Source organism: Lithobates pipiens, unplaced genomic scaffold, assembly GCF_037356315.1.
Source record: "Lithobates pipiens isolate NorthernLeopardFrog02 unplaced genomic scaffold, aLitPip1_a1.2 Scaffold_10, whole genome shotgun sequence".
Lineage (NCBI taxonomy): Eukaryota > Metazoa > Chordata > Amphibia > Anura > Ranidae > Lithobates > Lithobates pipiens.
Window position 1 is genome coordinate 50,134,140 of NW_027507686.1, and position 19,330 is coordinate 50,153,469.

The window sequence follows — 19,330 nt, forward strand, 5'->3', positions numbered from 1 at the left end:
AATTGTCATTTAAAAAAATAATTAAAAAAAAATGTCCCTTTAAGAGCCGTTTTGACGTCGCTTCCGCCCTGCATTGTTATGGAGACGGGTGGGTGCCATCTTCCCCCTCACTCATCTCCATGCCCAGCAAGGGTGAAGATCCGATCGCCTCCGCCGCTGCCGACGGCTCTGGTAAGCGGTGGAGGTCACCAGAGAGTGGTGGGAGGGGGGGGCCCTCTCCTGCCACCGCTAAAAGTGATCTTGCGGCAAATCCGCCGCAGAGACCACTCTTATCAGAAACTGGACCGCCGGCCGAACAAGGGGATACTTTGCTTATGGCATTCGGCGAGTCAGGGACCCACACGGATGTCAGGTTGGAAGCAGCCACTGCATCCCAATTGACATGAATAGGACTTACTTGCACATGGATGCACAGAACACCCGTGCATCTGTGTGTCGGCAAACCTGGCCGCTTGCACTGAATTATTCCATAAGGCCTCATTCACATGGGCATACTGAAATGAAATTATTTCATTGTAAATGTAGGCCTCACAGAGGCTGCTGATGCGGCTGGAGGTAAAGGATCGGGTATTATGATTTCTAAATGATATAAGGGCAAAACATTGTTGTATCAGTAATAAATACAGAGATAGAGAAGGCATAACATGTTGTTAAAGTGATATTTTTTAGTTGGCTGCCAAAAGGTATGACAAATTTTTTACCTTCCCTACCTCTGTATGAAATGGCATTAAAAAAAAATTGTGGGTTATTTAGCCTGCCAGTATCAAGTTGAGCATAAAATACCGGTTTTAATGTGGACTTGACGTTTTAAACTGCTGCATTGTTAAAAAAAATGACTCTGGTTCTGAAGAGGGTCATTATGTAATAGATCCAGACGTCCAAAGTGGTATCCGATCAGAGCATTGGCTTCAGTCTGTGAAATACCTAAAAATCAATGTTGTGCTACTTCAGCTTTCACAGATTCTGTGTCAGACGCTGATAATAATCGTTGGTTGTTTTTCTACTTGTCAAGGAATTTATTTGGAAAAGGAAATTGTAAAATTTAAATACTAAGCCTCTTAGGCCAGCCATATATATATATATATATATATATATATATATATATATATATATATATATATATATATATATATATATATATATATATATATATATATATATATATATATATATAATATTATGATTCCCACACGCATGAGCAAGAGTGGCGTCACATGGCTCTGGCCAGTCACAGAGCCGGAGTCCGCGGCCCCGGGTGGAAGAGGGGTGAAGATGTTCGCGGCCTACACAGGGGACAGTGCAGGTAAGTGTCGTATAATGGGCTAGAATGCGATGCATACTAGCCCATTATGCTTTTAATTTGAAAGCCTTGCGGGGAACAAAAGAGGAAGTAAAACCTATCGGGAGTTTACTTCCTCTTTAACAGTGGACAATGCAGTTTAGAGTCAGTCTGCAAGCTTGGAGGAGCAGGAGAATGTCTTGCTGTCCTAGACTATCGGGCTAGGGCAAGGAGAAACACCATTTTTCCCCTGCATGCTAAATTGACTCCATAGGATACTGCAAGAGAAAGGAGCCATCCTAAAATAGCAAACCTGGGGCAGTGGTGATGGCGCCAGCTTAAACTGGAGAATAGGAAAGCATTAAAAGATAAGGAAACTGCATACTCGGTAAGCAATTAAATCGGCTACTTAAATAGTTTATAAAAACTGAGGGCTTAATGTCACTTGAAGGAACCTGGTTACTGCACAGGGCAATCGGTGTGCTCTTGCTAATTGTTCAACCTGTGTGACCTCTATCTAAAACACAAATTAACTTTCATTTTTAATCGTGCTAAGAAAAACAACATATTATGCACTTTTAATTTTCACCATGTATAGTGGTTTTTAATCTTTTTTTGTTCTCTTTCTTATGATGAACATCTGCTTTTTTCTTTTTTTTTTATATTTGAAGGAGAGTCATTAACAAATGGAGGATTGACTCCACCCAGCCCGGTAAAACGGAAACTAGATTTGGACAAAGATTATGTGTTCGATAAGAGATTGAGGTACAGCATCCGGCAGAACGAAAGCAATTGCCGATTCCGTGACATTGTTGTAAGGAAAGAAGATGGCTTCACTCACATACTGCTCTCAAGTCAGACATCTGACAACAACGCCTTGACGCCTGATGTAAGAACCACAAGGATTTTTTTATCTTAATTTAGAAAGTGTTTATTTACATTTTTTTATTCTTATGAAATCGTAGCTAAATCCAAACTGCATATTTTTTCCAGGATTTTGTATTTATTTAAAGTTACCACTGAATATTTTATTTAATTGTTTTGGTATTGTTTCTTTATTTATAGCATTGCGAGGGTGAGATTATTCTTAAAAAGAAACTATAATCGCTCTTGGTCAGTTTTCTTTATTTTTTAGATTTAATGTTAAAAATGGGTTTGTATTTTTTTGTTGTTGTTCATTATTTGCGTCAAATATATATATATTTTTTTAATAATCATTTACTGCATTGTGTATACAGGACATAATACAGCATGCTGGCTTTTATTGGTAAGAGGTCTTGAAAAGGTCAAAATCCTTGATCAATGGGCATGAACCCACCAGGTGAAGGTATACAATGTTGGTTAGGCATAGTCTTTGCAAATCATCATTTTGTTGTTAATTTTAGTTGAGCCTTTTGATATACCAAAACAAAGAAGACAGAGAAGGAGAAGAAAATTTAATTAAGGTTCAATAATGCTGAAAAACAATAACCACAGTCTTTTGGGTAGATCAGAAAATGAATAAGTACACGACAGTGTTCTAGAGTCAGTCTTATAACTCTATCCGTATGGTAAAATTCTGTTCCAGCACTCATCCAAGGATACAGCAAAGCAGTAATCTGTTCTACAGTATCTGAAAGGGGATCGTTGCTTATAATATAAGGTCTTGAAATGGTCAAAATCATTGATCAATGGGCATGAATATATGAGATTTTGAAGAGGTCAAAATCGTTACACAATGGGCATGAACCGACCAGATGAAGATAGACAGTGTTGGTTAGGCATAGTTTTTGCAAATTATGATTTTGTTTTTAATTTTAGTTAAAAATCTTTAGATATGCCAAAACAGAGAAGAAGAAAACTTCATAAAGGTACAATAATGCAGAAAACCAATAACCGCGTTTTTTGGGTAAATTAATAAGTGCACGACAGTGTTCTAGAGTCAAAGTCTTGTAACTCTAACCGTATGGTAAAATTCTTCTCCGGCACTCATCCAAGGATACAGCGAAACAGTAATCTTTTATACAGTATCTGAAAGGAGGATCATTGCTGATTATATTGGGTCTTAAAAAGGTCAAAATCATTGATCAAAGGCATGAACAGATGAGGTTTTCAAGAGGTCAAAATCATTGATCAATGGGCATGAATGTATGAAATTTTGAAGAGGTCAAAATCGTTGATCAATGGGCATGAACTGACCAGATGAAGATACAGTGTTGCTTAGGCATAGTCTTTGCAAATCATCATTTTGTTTTTAATTTTAGTTAAAAATCTTTAGATATACCAAAACAGAGAAGATGAAGAAAACTTCATGAAGGTACAATAATGCTGAGAACCAATAACCACCGTTTTTTTGGGTACATCAGAAAATGAATTTGTACATGACAAAAGATGAAAGCCTAACTCCACTTATTTCCTTCCACCCCCTTTGAAAGGATGCTGTTAATATATCTCGGGTACACTAAAGTTCTGGTTCTGCACATCTGCAAGAGCTTCCACTATGAAGGGTTCACACTGGGGTTGGTTTACTGAAGGCAAATAGACATTGCACTTTGCAAGTGCAATTGCTCAAGAGCTTATTAAATGATGTAAATCTTCTCTTTGTAAACAGTACCCAATCACACGCAAGGAAAAAACCTTTTTGCTTGCGCATGATTGGATGATGGAAGTCAGCAGAGCTTCTGCTCATTTACTAAGCTCTGGAGCAACTGCATTTTGCAAAGTGCACAGTCTATTTGCCTTTAGTAAATCAACCCCACTGTCCCTATGAAGAAAGAAGATTGGACGGCTGCACACCCATATAATGCAGATAAAAGCTTCTTTATTTAAAAAATCATCAATAAAATCAAGCACAAAGGCATTTTGGCAGAGGAAAAAAAGATTGACGCGTTTCACACGTTTAATACGTGCTTTATGCTTTCAGCAGGATGTACACACCCTTACCTTTTTTTTTTCTCTTTTGTAATATATAACGCATATTTTTATTTTTGTTATTATGTTTCAGTTTTTCAGATGCGGTTGTTTATATTTATCTCATGGATAAATAGGTGCACCAGAAATAGTTTGTTCTCCCTATCAAGTGGGAACAGCTGATTGATATCATCAGACCTCACCACTTCATCAGTTACACCTGTGCAATCATGTGATATCCTGCATATATGTGTGTATGGTGATTGTGTCCAATACGGTTTTGACAAAGCACGTATTAAACGTGTGAAACGCGTCAACCTTTTTTCCCCTGCCAATATGCCTTGTGCCTGTTTTTATGGATGATTTTTTGAATAAAGAAGCTTTTATCTGGATTATATGGGTGTGCAGCTGTCCAATCTTCTTTCTTCATATGTACACTGCAGCAATGACAGGGCGTGCACCCCATGCATAGTAGGATTGCAAACACCATCCTTGCTGGTTCACCTGGAGCAGCAGGATTGTTTTTACTTGTTTAACGAATCTAATGGATTTATTTATTAATATAATTTTTTTTATGTTTTGAAAAAGGCAATAAAATAAATTTTGAGCCAGCAATTATGAGTGTAGATCTTGCTGTTGAAGTATCTAGGACATATAAGAAGCCAAGGTCTGACTCAGTACCTCAGATTTCACCTATAACTATAGCAGGGCCATACATGCAGGGGTTGCAATTGCGACCGAGACTCATGCTCCAGGGGGCCTGTGCAGCCTCCTGTACACCTGGATAGGTGGGGCGGCACTGGCGGCTGCAGGAGGAAAATGGAGGGATTTGGTTCAGCTGTGGGTCAGGGAGGTTCTTTATGGTTTCCTGTTTCGGGGGCCCTGAATGTTCCATTTACACTTCTGAGCTATAGTATCCCTTTTGGTTGGGCTGAACTTTTAAATGATTGTGCATATGATCCAGACATACTTTTTGGAGTCAAAGCCTGGTAACTCCATCCTTATGGTCAAATTCTGCTCCAGCATTCATCCAAGCATAGAACAGAGCAGTAATCTGTTCTACAGTGTCTTAAAGGAACTGGGGATCGTTTGTATATAATATGATTCAAGGCAAGATGGGGCAAGATGGGGATAGGTACACTGATTCTGGTTTGACATATCTAGAATCTTTGAGTACAGCATGGGGATATTGCATGTTTCCCCTCAGTGGATCAGTCACCATCTATCACTCACTGAGGGAAGTATGATGTTGTGAGGAATACCTACCTTGACATGAGTTTGAAGTTTTGAGCTTGAGAACAGGACTCAATGGATTGTTGCTGGATTTGTTAACCACTTGCTTACAGGGCACTTAAACACCTTCCTGCCCAGACCAATTTTCAGCTTTCGGTGCTCTCACACTTTGAATGACAATTACTCAGTCATGCAACACTGTACCCAAATGAATTTTTTGTCCTTTTTTTCCCACAAATAGAGCTTTCTTTTGGTGGTATTTGATCACCTCTGGGGTTTTTATTTTTTGCGCTATAAATGAAAAAAGACCGAAAATTTTGAAAAAAAACGCATATTTCTTTGTTTCTGTGACAGAATTATGCAAATTATTAATTTTTCTTCATAAATTTTGGTCACAATTTATACTGCTACATGTCTTTGGTAAAAATAACCCAAATTAGTGGATATTATTTGGTCTTTGTGAAAGTTAGAGAGTCTACAAGCTGTGGTGCGAATCGCACAAAATTGATCACATCTGATGTACTGGTGGCCTATCTCGCTTCTTGTGACCCGAACAAGTCAGGAAAGTACAAATACCCCCCAAATGACCCCTTTTTGGAAAGTAGACATTCCAAGGTATTTAGTAAGAGGTATAGTGAGCTTTTTGATGTTGTCATTTTTTTCCCACAATTCTTTGCAAAATTAAGATTTTTCATTTTTTTTTTTTTCTCCACAAAATTGTCATTGTAATAGGTTATTTCTCTCACGTGGCATGTGTATACCACAAATGACACCCCCCAAAAAATTCTGCTACTCCTCCTGAGTATTACAATACCACATGTGTGTGACTTTTTCACAGCCTGGCCACATAGAGAGGCCCAACATGCAGGTAGCGCCATCATGTGTTCTAGGAACATAAATTACACATCTAACTTGTTGACTATTTATTACACTTTTGAAGCACCAGGACAATGACACGTGACACTGATGACAGATGGCACTGATACGTGGCAATGATGGCACTTATACGTGGCACTGATGACAGGCGGCACTGACAGATGGCACTAATATGTGGCACTGATGACAGATGGCACTAATATGTGGCACTGATGACGGGTGGCACTGATGACACGTGGCACTAATACGTGGCACTGAAACGTGGCACTGATGACAGATGGCACTAATACGTGGCACTAATATGTGCCACCGATGACAGATGGCACTAATACATGGCACCGATGACGCGTGACACTGATGACAGATGGCACTGATAAGTGGCATTGATGACACGTGACACTGACAACAGATGGCACGTGACACTGACAGGTGGCACTGATGACAAATGGCACTGATACGTGGCACTGATGACAAATGGCACTGATACGTGGCACTGATGACGGATGGCACTATGTGGCACTGACGACACGTGGCACTGGGGGCAGGTGGCACTGGGGGCAGGTGGCACTGGGGGCAGGTGGCACTGGGGGCAGGTGGCACTGGGGGCAGGTAGCACTGGGGTGGATGGCACTGGGGGCAGGTAGCACTGGGGGCAGGTAGCACTGGGGTGGATGGCACTGGGGCGGATGGCACTGGGGCGGATGGCACTGGGGCGGATGGCACTGGGGCGGATGGCACTGGGGCGGATGGCACTGGGGCGGATGGCACTGGGGCGGATGGCACTGGGGCAGATGGCACTGGGGCAGATGGCACTGGGGCAGATGGCACTGGGGCAGATGGCATTGGGGCAGATGGCATTGGGGCAGATGGCATTGGGGCGGATGGCACTGCTGGGGGCGGATGGCACTTTATTTTATTTTTTTTACTTTTTTTTTTTTTCCCCCCACAGGCAGAACGGCTGCCGCTGCAGCCGTTCATCTCTCCCCTCTCCCCTCCTCGCACAGACAGTGCGAGGAAGGAGAGCGGCGCCAAGAGATGATCTCATATGTTTACATATGAGATCATCTCCCATTGGACACGCCGATCACGCTGTAAACGGCCGCTGTGATTGGCCGTTTACAGCGATCTGTGTTTGCCTGTCCCCGGGGGACACGGCGAACACAGAGCTTCCGCGATGCGCGCCCGCGGGGGCGCGCATTGCGGAAGTAAACATCGGGCCGTCCAGGGACGACCGCCCGGACGAATGCGCCTGCTCTACGGCCGTCATTCGGCCATAGGGCGGGCGCAAGGAGGTTAATGAATTTGCATGTGTTAGCACTTAATCATACTTAGGTGGCTTACCAGATGTGCGGGACAAGAAAGAGCATCTAAGCTCACTTCCATTCCTCCAAGGATTATAGGGCTTTAGACGGTGTTGATGTTGACCTATTTGTTTAATAGAATTGAAATGTTGGCTGTATTTTAACTAGGCGACATGTCTGCATTTGTTTATAGGAGACTGAGTGGTCTGGAAAACTTGGTATTGGGGCTGTGGATTAGCGCTTAAACCTATGCCAGCTTTGTAAGGGGAGTGAGGATGGCCAACAAAAAAATCAGTTCAATCAGATCTTGGTAATGATGGTGACACTGGGCCGGGTCAGCTGTGTAGCTAATTATCTTGAAATAAGCAGTAAATGCACATTCACACTTAACTCAGACATGCATACCCATTCCCTGGGCCAAGAATATGAAAAAGACACCCAATTTAAATATTTTAGTGGGAATAAGAATAAAGGCACATAAAGCAAACCTGTACCAAAGTTTAAGAAGGGAAATTTGTATTTACAGCAAATACTTAGAGGTGTCAGCATGCACATTTTGTTATGTTTAGACGCCCAGGCAATATGTTCATGTTCAGAGCCAATCCCTGCTTCTCTTATTGTGATGTACAGCTCCCTGATTAAAGAGGAAGTAAACCCTGATGGGTTTACTTCCTCTTTGTCTCCCTGCAAAGGTAAAGCATAATGGGCTACTATGCATCACATAGTAGCCCATTATGTGTCGCTTATCTGACACAGGAGCCAGCAAAGTCACCGCTGTCCCCTGTAGCACGAAGCGTGGTATCGCTGCTCCAGCCACTCACAGCGCCGGAGCAGCGATTACTTACTGCCGTTAGCAGCGGCACGCCCAGTGCGCCTGCATGGTGCCTGTCTTTTTGTAAATCTCTCCTAAACCGTGTAGGTTTAGGAGATATTTCTTGGACCTACAGGTAAGCCTTAATCTAGGCTTACCTGTAGGTCAAAGTGGTTTGTAAGGGTTTACAACCACTTTAATAGTGAGGTGCAAAATGTGAGCAGCAGGCATACAAGTACCCAGATTTGTAGCTGAGGTCAAGATCTATGTAAGCTAGTTTCCATTAATCACAGGGAAAATGTGCAGGCTTTGCTAGCATAAATGTATTCTATATTTAATTATAATAAAGATTAAAGTGTTACTAAATATACAACAGTAAAATCAGTCTATATATGCAGTAAAGCATGCTTGTTCTACTGTGGCACCTAAGGGGTTAATCTTCTGCATTGTGTAAAAAGGCAGTTTGATCCTAACGTCTCTCATCCTCCCCTACTTCCACAGTCATCAAACCATCTCCTAATAGAACAGAGCCTTGGGGGCAAGCTGCATATTCTCAGTTTGGTGTGTATTGCTAGAGAGCTTTTTTTTTCTTGGGAGAGTGCATGTGATCAGCACAGGGCCAATCAGCACTGCCCAGACAGAGGGTCAGGGGTCATGCAGCCTCATAGGACAATCGGAGTAGAATGAAAACTACCCCTACAAGCTTTAACCAGATACTGATAGAAGTCACAAAACTGCTCCAACTGCTGATGAGAAAAGGTATTTAGCAGTTTATAATTATTAAAACAATTGCATTTCTGTGTACTGTGAAAGACCAGATATAGTGAATGCAGGGTCCTGGGTTTAGTAACACTTTGGGCTCATGTACTCTGCATCTCAAAGAAGCTGCTCCTACAGGTGTTTCAGCTTTTTTTTTCTGCCTGCAAACTCCCCTCCATTTTAGCCAATGCACACAATGGGGGTTATTTACTAAAGGCAAATAGACTGTGCACTTTGCAATGTGCAATTGCACTCTGCAAGTGCAATTACTTCAGAGTTTAGTAAATGAGGTAAAGCTTTACTTTGCAAAGAATACCCAATTACGTGCAAGGAAAATTAAAAAACGGCCCTTTTGATTATGATTGGATGATGGAATTCAGCAGAGCTTTTCCTCATTTACTAAGCTGTGGAGGAACTGCTTTCGCAGAGTGCAACTGCACTTTGCAAAGTGCACAGTCTATTTTCCTTCAGTAAATCAACCTCAATGTTTTTTTCAGGAGTTTACAGGCATGTGCTCTTACAGGCAGAAAAAAACCCACCAAGCTCGCATTTTTTAGAGGAGCTTTTGGGCTGAAAAGAGTCCAAGTGCCCAAAAATGCATGAAAAATGAATAAGCTCATTAGAACCTCGAAAATGCACAAAAAAAAAATAAAAGATAAAATGATCTGAGGGGAGGGTTTGTGAAAAAAAAAATACTTATGCTTGAAAAAGCTCAATAAAACCTTGCAAAAGAGTAAAAAAAAAGCACAAGCTTCTTAAATCTTTTAGGCAGAGAAATAAAAGCTCAAATTATGCTATCAGCAGCAATCCATGGCAGACATGGCTCTACATGTTTCGCAGCTGACACTGCTTCCTTGGAAGCACAGTACAGGGGAATCTACAATAAATACAAACACAATGATACAAATAGATTAGTATACAAACAACATAGCAACCACTATATTTAATATAATTGCTATGTTGTTTGTAGATTTCTGTAAATAAAACATTTTATATATATATATATATATATATATATATATATATATATATATATATATAATATATATATTATAATATAATGTATGTGTGTGTGTATATAAATATACACACACACCCATACAGTGCCTTGAAAAAGTATTCACACCCCTTGAAATTTTCCACATTTTGTCATGTTACAACCAAAAATGTAAATGTATTTTATGTGATGAACCAAAACAAAGTGGCACATAATTATAAAGGGGAAGAAAATTATAAATGGCTTTCAACATTGTTTACAAATACAGTAAAAATCTGAAAAATGTGGTGTGCATTTGCTCCCTTTACTCTTTTACCTCTAACTCAAATCCAGGCGCGCCAATTGCCTTCAAAAGTCACCTAATTGGTAAATAGAGTCCACCTGTGTATAATTTAATCTCCGTATAAATACAGCTGTCCTGTGAAGCCCTCAGAGGTTTGTTAGAGAACCACAGTGAACAAACAGCATCGTGAAGGCCAAGGAACACACCAGACAGGCCAGGGATAACGTTGTGGAGAAGTTTTAAAGCAGGGTTAGGTTATAAAAAAAATCCAAAGATTTGAACATCTCGCGAGATACTGTTCAATACATCATCCGAAAATGGAAAGAGTATGGCACAACTGCAAACCTACCAAGACATGACTGTCCACCTAAACTGACAGGCTGGACGAGGAGAACATTAATCAGAGAAGCAGCCAAGAGGCCCATGGTAACTCTGGAGGAGCTGCAGAGATCCACAGCTCAGGTGGGAGAATCTGTTCACAGGACAACTATTAGTCGCGCACTCTGCCAATCTGGCCTTTATGGAAGACTAGCAAGAAGAAGGCAAATGTGGAAGAAGGTGTCCTGGTCACATAAGACCAACATTTTACTTTTTGGCCTAAAAGCAAAACGCTATGTGTAGCAGAAAACTAACACTGCACATCACCCTGAACACACCATTCCGATCGTCTTGCATCATGTTGGGGAGATGCTTTTCTTCAGCAGGGACAGGGAAGCTGGTCAGAGTTGATGGGAAGACGGATGGAGCCAAATACAGGGAAATCTTAGAAGAAAACCTGCTCCAGTCTGCTCCTGGGCTCACATCAAACCAGTTTGCACCAATTGCGGTGCATGGAAGCATGCGTTTTCCCACACAGGAAATATGTTCAAGGTAACCTATTTAAATAAGGTATTGATTTCAGGCTAAACATCTCTTGGCATACTTGATCGACAAAACTGATTTAAAATGTAAAAAGAAAAAGCAAAACATTTGGTTCTTACTAAAGCCAGTTAATTTCTTTGTCCATTGTGTTCTGAGAATGCTAAGCCTTATCAAAATAATATGTTACAATTTCCTAAGAATTAAATTATCCTGGTATTCATTTGAAAAAGTACAAATTTGGAACATTTTACATTATAGGAGAAGATATGACCTTGCTGTTTTTGTATTCTTGAGTTTATTGGTAAAATTTCATCTGTGTTGTATTGGAATTCCATCATTGTATACAGGCCACAAAACAACGTGGAGCGTTGACGGCTTCAGAAAATAAAGCACAAAATAATTTCCATTGCAAATGTTTTTAAAGTGACATATACATTTTTATTATGTGGATTGAATAGCATTAACAGTTTGTATATATGATTTGTGTCTTCTGTCTTTAACCACTTGCCTACTGGACACCTAAACCCCCCTCCTGCCCAGACTAATTTTCGCGCAGTCATTCTTTGAACGACAATTGTACGGTCATACAACACTCTACCGAAATGAAATTTTTATAATTTTTTTCCAACAATTAGTATTTCCTGACAGACTCCATGGCAGCCTACGTATGGGTTAACCCCGCCTCTCCTACCTCATAGGACTCCACTCCCATAAATCTTTGCTTCTGGTCAGAGACCACGTTCCTTTTTTGTCCTCCTCCTAGGACTAAGATTTTGTGAAGTTGGATCCAGGCCGGCTGGTTTGTGCACGATTTCAGGATGGCGGTTCTTCTGGAGCCCAATTACCCAGCTATTAGCAGGGTGGGCACGGGCAATTTTGATGCAATGCCATGAAGAGCTTACTAACCAGCCATTGGCTGGCAAGCGGCAATTTGGCCAAACGTCCTTGCTATTAGCAGGAGGCCCCCCCATTTATGATGCCCCGAATGCACTATGAGCCCTTCAAGCTCCCAGTACCAGGTCAGATCAGGTGATGTGCGGGACTGGTAATGTATTCATATTTTATCTATGGCAGCAGTTTTTGTTTGTTTGTACCGTTTTGTCTGTGGTCTTCCTGGTTATGGCACTGGGACGCTCCTGCGTTCCATCTCGCCGCTTCCTGCTTCGTTCTGCGCACCTGCCGAGTCTCGTTTGAAACCGAGGCTTGGTTTGCACAGGTGCGGTCGGGGCAAGATGGCGGCGGCCGCGCATGCGCGCGGGCGCTGTACGACGGCGCGGTGGGCGTGATGACGTCATCACTCGGCGGCAGATTCAAATAGCTGTCAGAGACAGCTATCTGATTGGGATGTTTTTTGAGCTCTGCTGTGATCCCGGTGTCTGCTCTCTGTCTTCTCAAGGTATGTCTCCCTCATTCTCATGATCAGCTGGGGCTACTCTGCTTTTCATACTCTGTAAGCACTGTATTTATTTTTACTTCCTAGCTGTTTGAGTCTGCTGCTATGGACGTATCGCCGCCCCCCAGTGGCCAACCCTTATGCCGCAGGTAGGAATGAATTTTTTCCTTTCATTCTGCCTGTATTGCTTGGGTTAGGATTAGGATGACTTTGTTTTGCATGTTTTTTCTTTCCAGCCCTTCCAGGTCTGAACCTCAGTTATCAGCACACAAGGATTCACAACATCACCATTCCATGTCAAGTTCTAGACTTACCAGGTCACCATCCAGACAACATAAAGAAAGGTCTAGGTCTGAGTCTGGTCGTCATTCTCACCGCCATACCAGCCGCTCAGAGAAAAGAGCCTGCTGGGGATGTAATGCTCAGGTCCCAGAGGGTAAATCTCTCTGTGAGCTATGTTATGCTAGAGCCATAAAGGAGAGAGGAGCTGGGGACCAGCAAGTAGAAGCTCTGGTCAGGAGAGTAGTTCAAGAATCACTGAATAAAACAGATTCTGATCAACCGTTTATCCCTCCTTCCGGTACGGCTCTAGCCACTGATGTTTCGGATTCAGAGGTTCCCGGTCCGTCTCGTCATAATCCCTCTTTTTCCGGCTCTTCTGACAGTGAAACTGAAAGTTTGGAACCTGGTGCCGGTTTTGACTTTTCCTTAGTTCCGCAGTTGGTCAGGGCGGTCAAGGAGACGTTGAGATGGGAAGATCCTGTAGAAGCTCCCTCTAAACAGAGGAAATATTTTAAGCATCTCAAAAAGGAGCACCCAAACTTCCCCTTCTTGGGTGAACTTGGTGAAATTATTATGGACGAGTGGAGTAAAGTTCAGAGAAAAAACTCCCTGATTTCGAAAATTTCAAAAATTTTCCCATTTAAGAGCGATGAGGTGAAACATTTAGAGTCGGCCCCTCTTATTGATGCAGCCTTGATGAGGCTAGTGAGACATGTTACACTTCCTCTGGAAGATACTGTGTCCTTCAGGGATGGCCTGGAAAGAAAGATTGATACGGACTTGAAACGTATTTATATAACAGCAGGTATGGCTTGTAAACCAGCCTTAGCTCTGGCAGCATTATCAAAAGCTATGGAGGCCTGGACGGATGAAGTTGGTGCAACCCTGGGCAGTATGTCCGAAGAATTGGTCAGGAGATCACCATTACATGAGCTGAGACTCGCTTCGGTCTTTCTGGGGGAGGCGTCCCTTGATATTATTCCCCTTGTAGCACGTGTTATGCTTTCCTCTGTTACGGCTAAACGTGCCCTATGGCTTCGTCCCTGGGTTGCTGATCCTGCCTCCAAACAGGCATGGTGCAGAATTCCCTTTTGAGGGATCTTCCCTTTTTGGGAATAAATTGGATTCTGCCATTACACGCGCTACAGGTGGTAAGTCGGGGTTCTTACCCCAGGATCGCCGTCTCCTGGGTCAGAGGAGATCTCAATATAGATCAGATCCAGAACGTGCTAGAGATGCCCGTCGCTACATGGCCTGGTCGTGAATTTAGAAAAAATCAGCCACATCTGGGGGACGGGAGCCTTCCAAGTCTTTTTGATATAGAGCCTGTCCAGGCGGAGCGGGTTGGGGCCCGGTTACTCCTTTTCCAGCACGTCTGGGCAGCCTCAGTCAAAGACTATTGGACAATCAAAACAGTGTCAACGGGCCATTCCTGGGTGTTCAGCAGCCCACCCAGCCACACTCAGAAGAAAAGAGACAAATTCTCCTATCTTATACAGATTCCCTGTTGGCCCAAGGAGCCGCCGTTCGGGTTCCAACCGAGGAAAGGTTCAAAGGCATTTACTCCCCCCTTTTCATGGTCCTCAAGAAGAGTGGTTCCTGGAGGCCGGTCATCGATCTAACACACCTGAACACATTTATAAAGAAAGAAAGTTTCAAGATGGAGACATTGCTAACAATACGCCAGACGATCCAACCAGGCGATTGGCTTATTTCCATAGACCTGAAAGACGCTTGCTTTCATGTTCCGATCGCAAGGGAGTTTCAGAAGTATCTCCGCTTTGCAGTGGGTCAAACGCACCTTCAGTTTACATGTCTCCCATTCGGGCTTACAACATCGCCTCGAGTATTTTCCAAGCTCTTACTGGCCATTGTAGCTCTAATCCGGGTCAAAGGGATTAGTTTACACCATTACTTGGACGATCTGCTCTTACTCTCTCAAAACAGAGACCATCTTTTGGCACATCGGGACCAGGTCATTTCTACCTTCACGGAGTTCGGGTGGCTACTGAACAAGGAGAAAAGTCATCTAATTCCAACCCAGTCCTTAACGTTTCTTGGAGCCCGATTCAACACAGTAAAGAGTACAATCTCCTTACCTCTAGAGAAGATTCCGGTGATTCGCGACAGAATCTATCTTGCAATGTCATCTCCCCTTCTCAGGGCCTCACAGTGTATGATGATAATAGGTACCATGGTGGCCACAGCTCCAATGGTGAAGTGGGCGCAATGGAGAATGCGTCCCTTTCAGAGGGGCTTTCTCCAGCAGTGGGATCCGAACTCCGGAGATCATCTGGTTCGGATAACCCCTTCAATGAGGGAGAGTCTTCCTTGGTGGTTACAGCAGAAGAATCTTCTGAATTGCCATTCAATAGCCCCGGTCTCCTGGATAACGGTGACAACGGATGCCAGCAACAGAGGTTGGGGTGCTCTATGCTTGTCGGAAGTAGCCCAGGGCATGTGGGACTTCCCGTCCCAGAAGGTAGTCTCAAATGTGCTGGAACTTCGGGCCGCCTTCCGTGCCTTACAGGCCTTTCTCCATCTGACATCAGGATCCTCAGTCCTTCTAAGGATGGACAATACGACGGCTGTTTCCTACATCAAAAGACAAGGGGGCACCCGCAGTCTTTCCTTACTGAGGGAAGTAAAGCCAATCATGACTTGGGCCCAGTCAAATCTGTTGAATCTAACGGCAGTCTATCTTCCGGGAATTCAAAATGTCCAGGCGGACTTTCTATCAAGATTTTCTCTGGACAACAACGAGTGGTCTCTCCACATCGAGGTGTTCAACTGGGTTCTGTCTCTGGGAGTTCTACCAGAGGTGGACCTGTTTGCCTCCCCATGCAACTTCAAGCTGGAGAAGTATTACACGAGATGTCGTTGTCCCCAGGCATTCGGAGTGGATGCATTGACGGACCAGTGGAGGTTCCACAAGGCTTATGCCTTTCCCCCGGTTCCAGTCATTCTCCGTTTTCTGTCCAGGCTCAGGTGGGAAGAAGTCGATGTAGTAGCAGTTGTTCCATACTGGCCCAACAGACCATGGTTCCCTCTCTTATTACAACTCAGCTACCGGGATCCAGTTCCGCTCCCTCTCAGGCCGGACCTCTTGTCACAGGGAACAATCTATCACCCTTGCCCATCTCAGCTTCATCTGATGGCTTGGTTTTTGAAAGGGAAAGGCTGGAGGCATTAGGCTGTCCTGATACAGCCATTTTTACTCTACTAAATGCCAGAAGACCAGGTACCAACAAAGTTTATCAGAGGATTTGGGCAAAATTTGCGGACTATGTGTCTACATTCAACGGCTCATGTAGAGATCCGAAAATACGAGATGTTATCGGTTTTCTTCAGAAGGGTCTAGACTTGTCACTATCTGTAAATTCCTTGCGGGTCCAGGTCTCTGCGATCTCTGCATTTTCAGGTGTTTCCTGGGCCAAGCATCATCTCACTAGGCAGTTTTTCAGAGGAGCAAGAAGACTCAGACCTCAGAGAAAGCCGAGGTTTCCAAAATGGGATCTTCCTTTCGTCTTGGATTTTTTCTCAGAAATGCATATGGGTCAAGCATCTATTAAAGATCTCTCTCTTAAGACTGCCTTCCTTGTGGCCATAACATCGGCCAAAAGGGTCTCTGAGATTAGTTCCCTAGGCTGCAAGGAGCCATTTCTCACCTTTTTCCCAGATCGGGCAGTCCTGATTCCTATGTTGGGTTCAAATCCGAAAGTAACAACTGTTTTTCACGAAAATCAGGAAATTGTCCTTCCAATTTTCCAGGCAGATGAAGACTCCAATATTCATCCTCTGGACGTCAGAGAAGTCTTAAAGCAATACCTAGAAGCCACAGCTCCTTTCCGGAATTCCGACCACTTATTCATCTACTTTTATGGGAAGAACAGAGGTCTACGTGCTTCTTCAAGAACTATAGCATCTTGGATTGTCCAAGCTATCCAAAGGGCATATAAGGCTAAGGGTCTGGCTCCCCCGGAAGCGGTTACTGCTCATTCTACCAGGAGCGTTTCTACATCATGGGCAGCTTCCCGTCACGTTTCCCCGGAAGTGATCTGTAAAGCGGCCTCATGGTCGTCAATTAATACTTTTATGACACACTATTGTGTAGAGCCGGCTTCCTTATCCTCAGTTAATTTTGGTGTGAATGTCTTATCTGTTGACGGTGCCAATTAAACCTTCTTTTCTTTATCCAGCAATTGCCCACCCGGGTGTGTATGGCTAGTCATTTCCCATACGTAGGCTGCCATGGAGTCTGTCAGGAAAACTGAAAATTTATATCAAATACTTACCGTAATTTTCCTTTCCTGATGGACTCCATGGCAGCAGGAGTTCCCTCCCATTTGCTGGAGTAGGCTAAGTTACGGAACGTGGTCTCTGACCAGAAGCAAAGATTTATGGGAGTGGAGTCCTATGAGGTAGGAGAGGCGGGGTTAACCCATACGTAGGCTGCCATGGAGTCCATCAGGAAAGGAAAATTACGGTAAGTATTTGATATAAATTTTCCGTTTTGATCACCTCTGGGTTTTTTATTTTTTGTTAAAAAAAAGACAGAATAAAAAAAAATACAAAACAGTTTTATGTTTTGTTAATACATTTTGCAAATGGGTAATTTTTCTCCTTCATTGATGTACGCTGATGAGGCTGCATTGATGGGCACCGATAGGCTACATTGATGGGCACTGATGAGGTGGCACTGGTGGGCACTGATAGGTGGCATTGGGCTCTGAGAGGTGGCACTGATTGGCATTGCTAGGTGGCACTGATAGCTGGCAGTGATTGGCACTGGTAGGCGACACTGATAGGCAGCACTGCTATGTGGCACTGATTGGCACCACTGGGCATGTGATAGGTGGCACTTGTGGGCACTGATAGGTGGCACTGATTGCTGGCACTTAGTGTGGGCACTAATTGGTAGGCACTGATTCGTGGCACTGGCAGGCAGTACTTATGGGCACATATGAGGCAGCTTCACCTCTTCCTCTTTGGGACCAATGTCCCTTCAAACAGAAGCCAGTGATCAGTTTATTTTTCTTCTCACGCTGTCAGCGCGAGAAGAAAAAAAATGATTACTGATCTTCTGTTTATATCATGTGACAGCTGATCACGTGGTAAGAGGCCGGGATCGGCCCCCTACTCGGATCTATGATCACCCGAGTATTATTGACTCGGGTGATCACAGCATGTGCCGCACGCTCCTCTCGAGGGGGGCATGGCGAGCCTGCAAAGGGGAAGACGTCTATTGACAGCCTCCCGGCAAAGCAGATCTGCGCTGTAGCTGTCATTCGGCTATAGCGCAGATCTGAAGCAGTTAAGGAACTGTGTAATAGTGTTTTAGATATGTATCTGCATGTGTTTGGATTAAGGTCTTATTGGTGTGTGTTAAAGCCGAACTCCAACATTTTTATTTTATTATAAATTTTGTCTATGTCCCCATAGAAAAGGTATTCCAGTCTTCTGTGGAACAGGAAGTTGGGGGAAATCTCCCTTAAAGCATAATTCATGTTTTTTTCTTTCTTTCTCTTTGCCTCCTTTCTTCATTTATGTTTTATAATGTGTGTATTTGTAAATTAATTATGCTAGAAAATCAATACAAAAAAATATACAAAAAAAAAATATATATATATATATATTAGTTATAGTGGGGCAAAAAAGTATTCAGTCAGTCACCAATTGTGCAAGTTCTCCCACTTAAAAAGATGAGAGAGGCCTGTAATTTTCTTCATAGGTATACCTAAACTATGAGAGACAAAATATGGAAACAAATCCAATCAAATTGTCAGATTTTGTTTTAAGAATTTATTTGCAAATTATGGTGGAAAATAAGTATTTGGTCAATATCAAAAGTTCATCTCAATACTTTGTTATATATCCTTTGTTGGCAATGACAAAGGCAAAATGTTTTCTGTAAGTCTTCACAAGGTTGTCACACACTGCTGCTGGTATGTTGGCCTATTCCTCCATGCAGATCTCCTCTAGAACAGTGATGTTTTGGGGCTGTCGCTGGGCAACACAGACTTTCAACTCCCTCCAAAGGTTTTCTATGAGGTTGAGATCTGGAGACTGGTTAGGCCACTCTGCCACACATGGAGTCCATTGCCCGCTGTAAGCTACAACTTTGTTCTGGTCAGTCCTGTTAAAACTTTACATCATGTAGCCTTGAGCTTTGGGATCTCCCAGGTCTTTGTACCAAGAGTCCCAATGACCTGGTGCCCGTCTTATGATCCTTGTTTAGAGTATTTGGTCCTGCCAATGTGGCATGCTGAACTGAGACTTCTTGGTTTGCTGATAACACTGGACAACAAACACTTTGCTTCCTGAACCCTTTTTGGTGTAACTTTTAAATTTTTGTCTGCTAATCAC

At 43.0% G+C, this 19,330-nt stretch overlaps 1 protein-coding gene across 1 annotated transcript in view; it reads left to right on the top strand.

Moving 5' to 3' along the window:
- Positions 1-19,330, top strand: part of CDYL2 (chromodomain Y like 2) — a 153,391-nt gene that overhangs the window by 101,382 nt on the left and 32,679 nt on the right. The window contains exon 3 of the mRNA XM_077454563.1: positions 1,951-2,168. Coding sequence (XP_077310689.1) covers positions 1,951-2,168 — 218 coding nt within the window. The remainder of the gene's footprint in view (positions 1-1,950; positions 2,169-19,330) is intronic.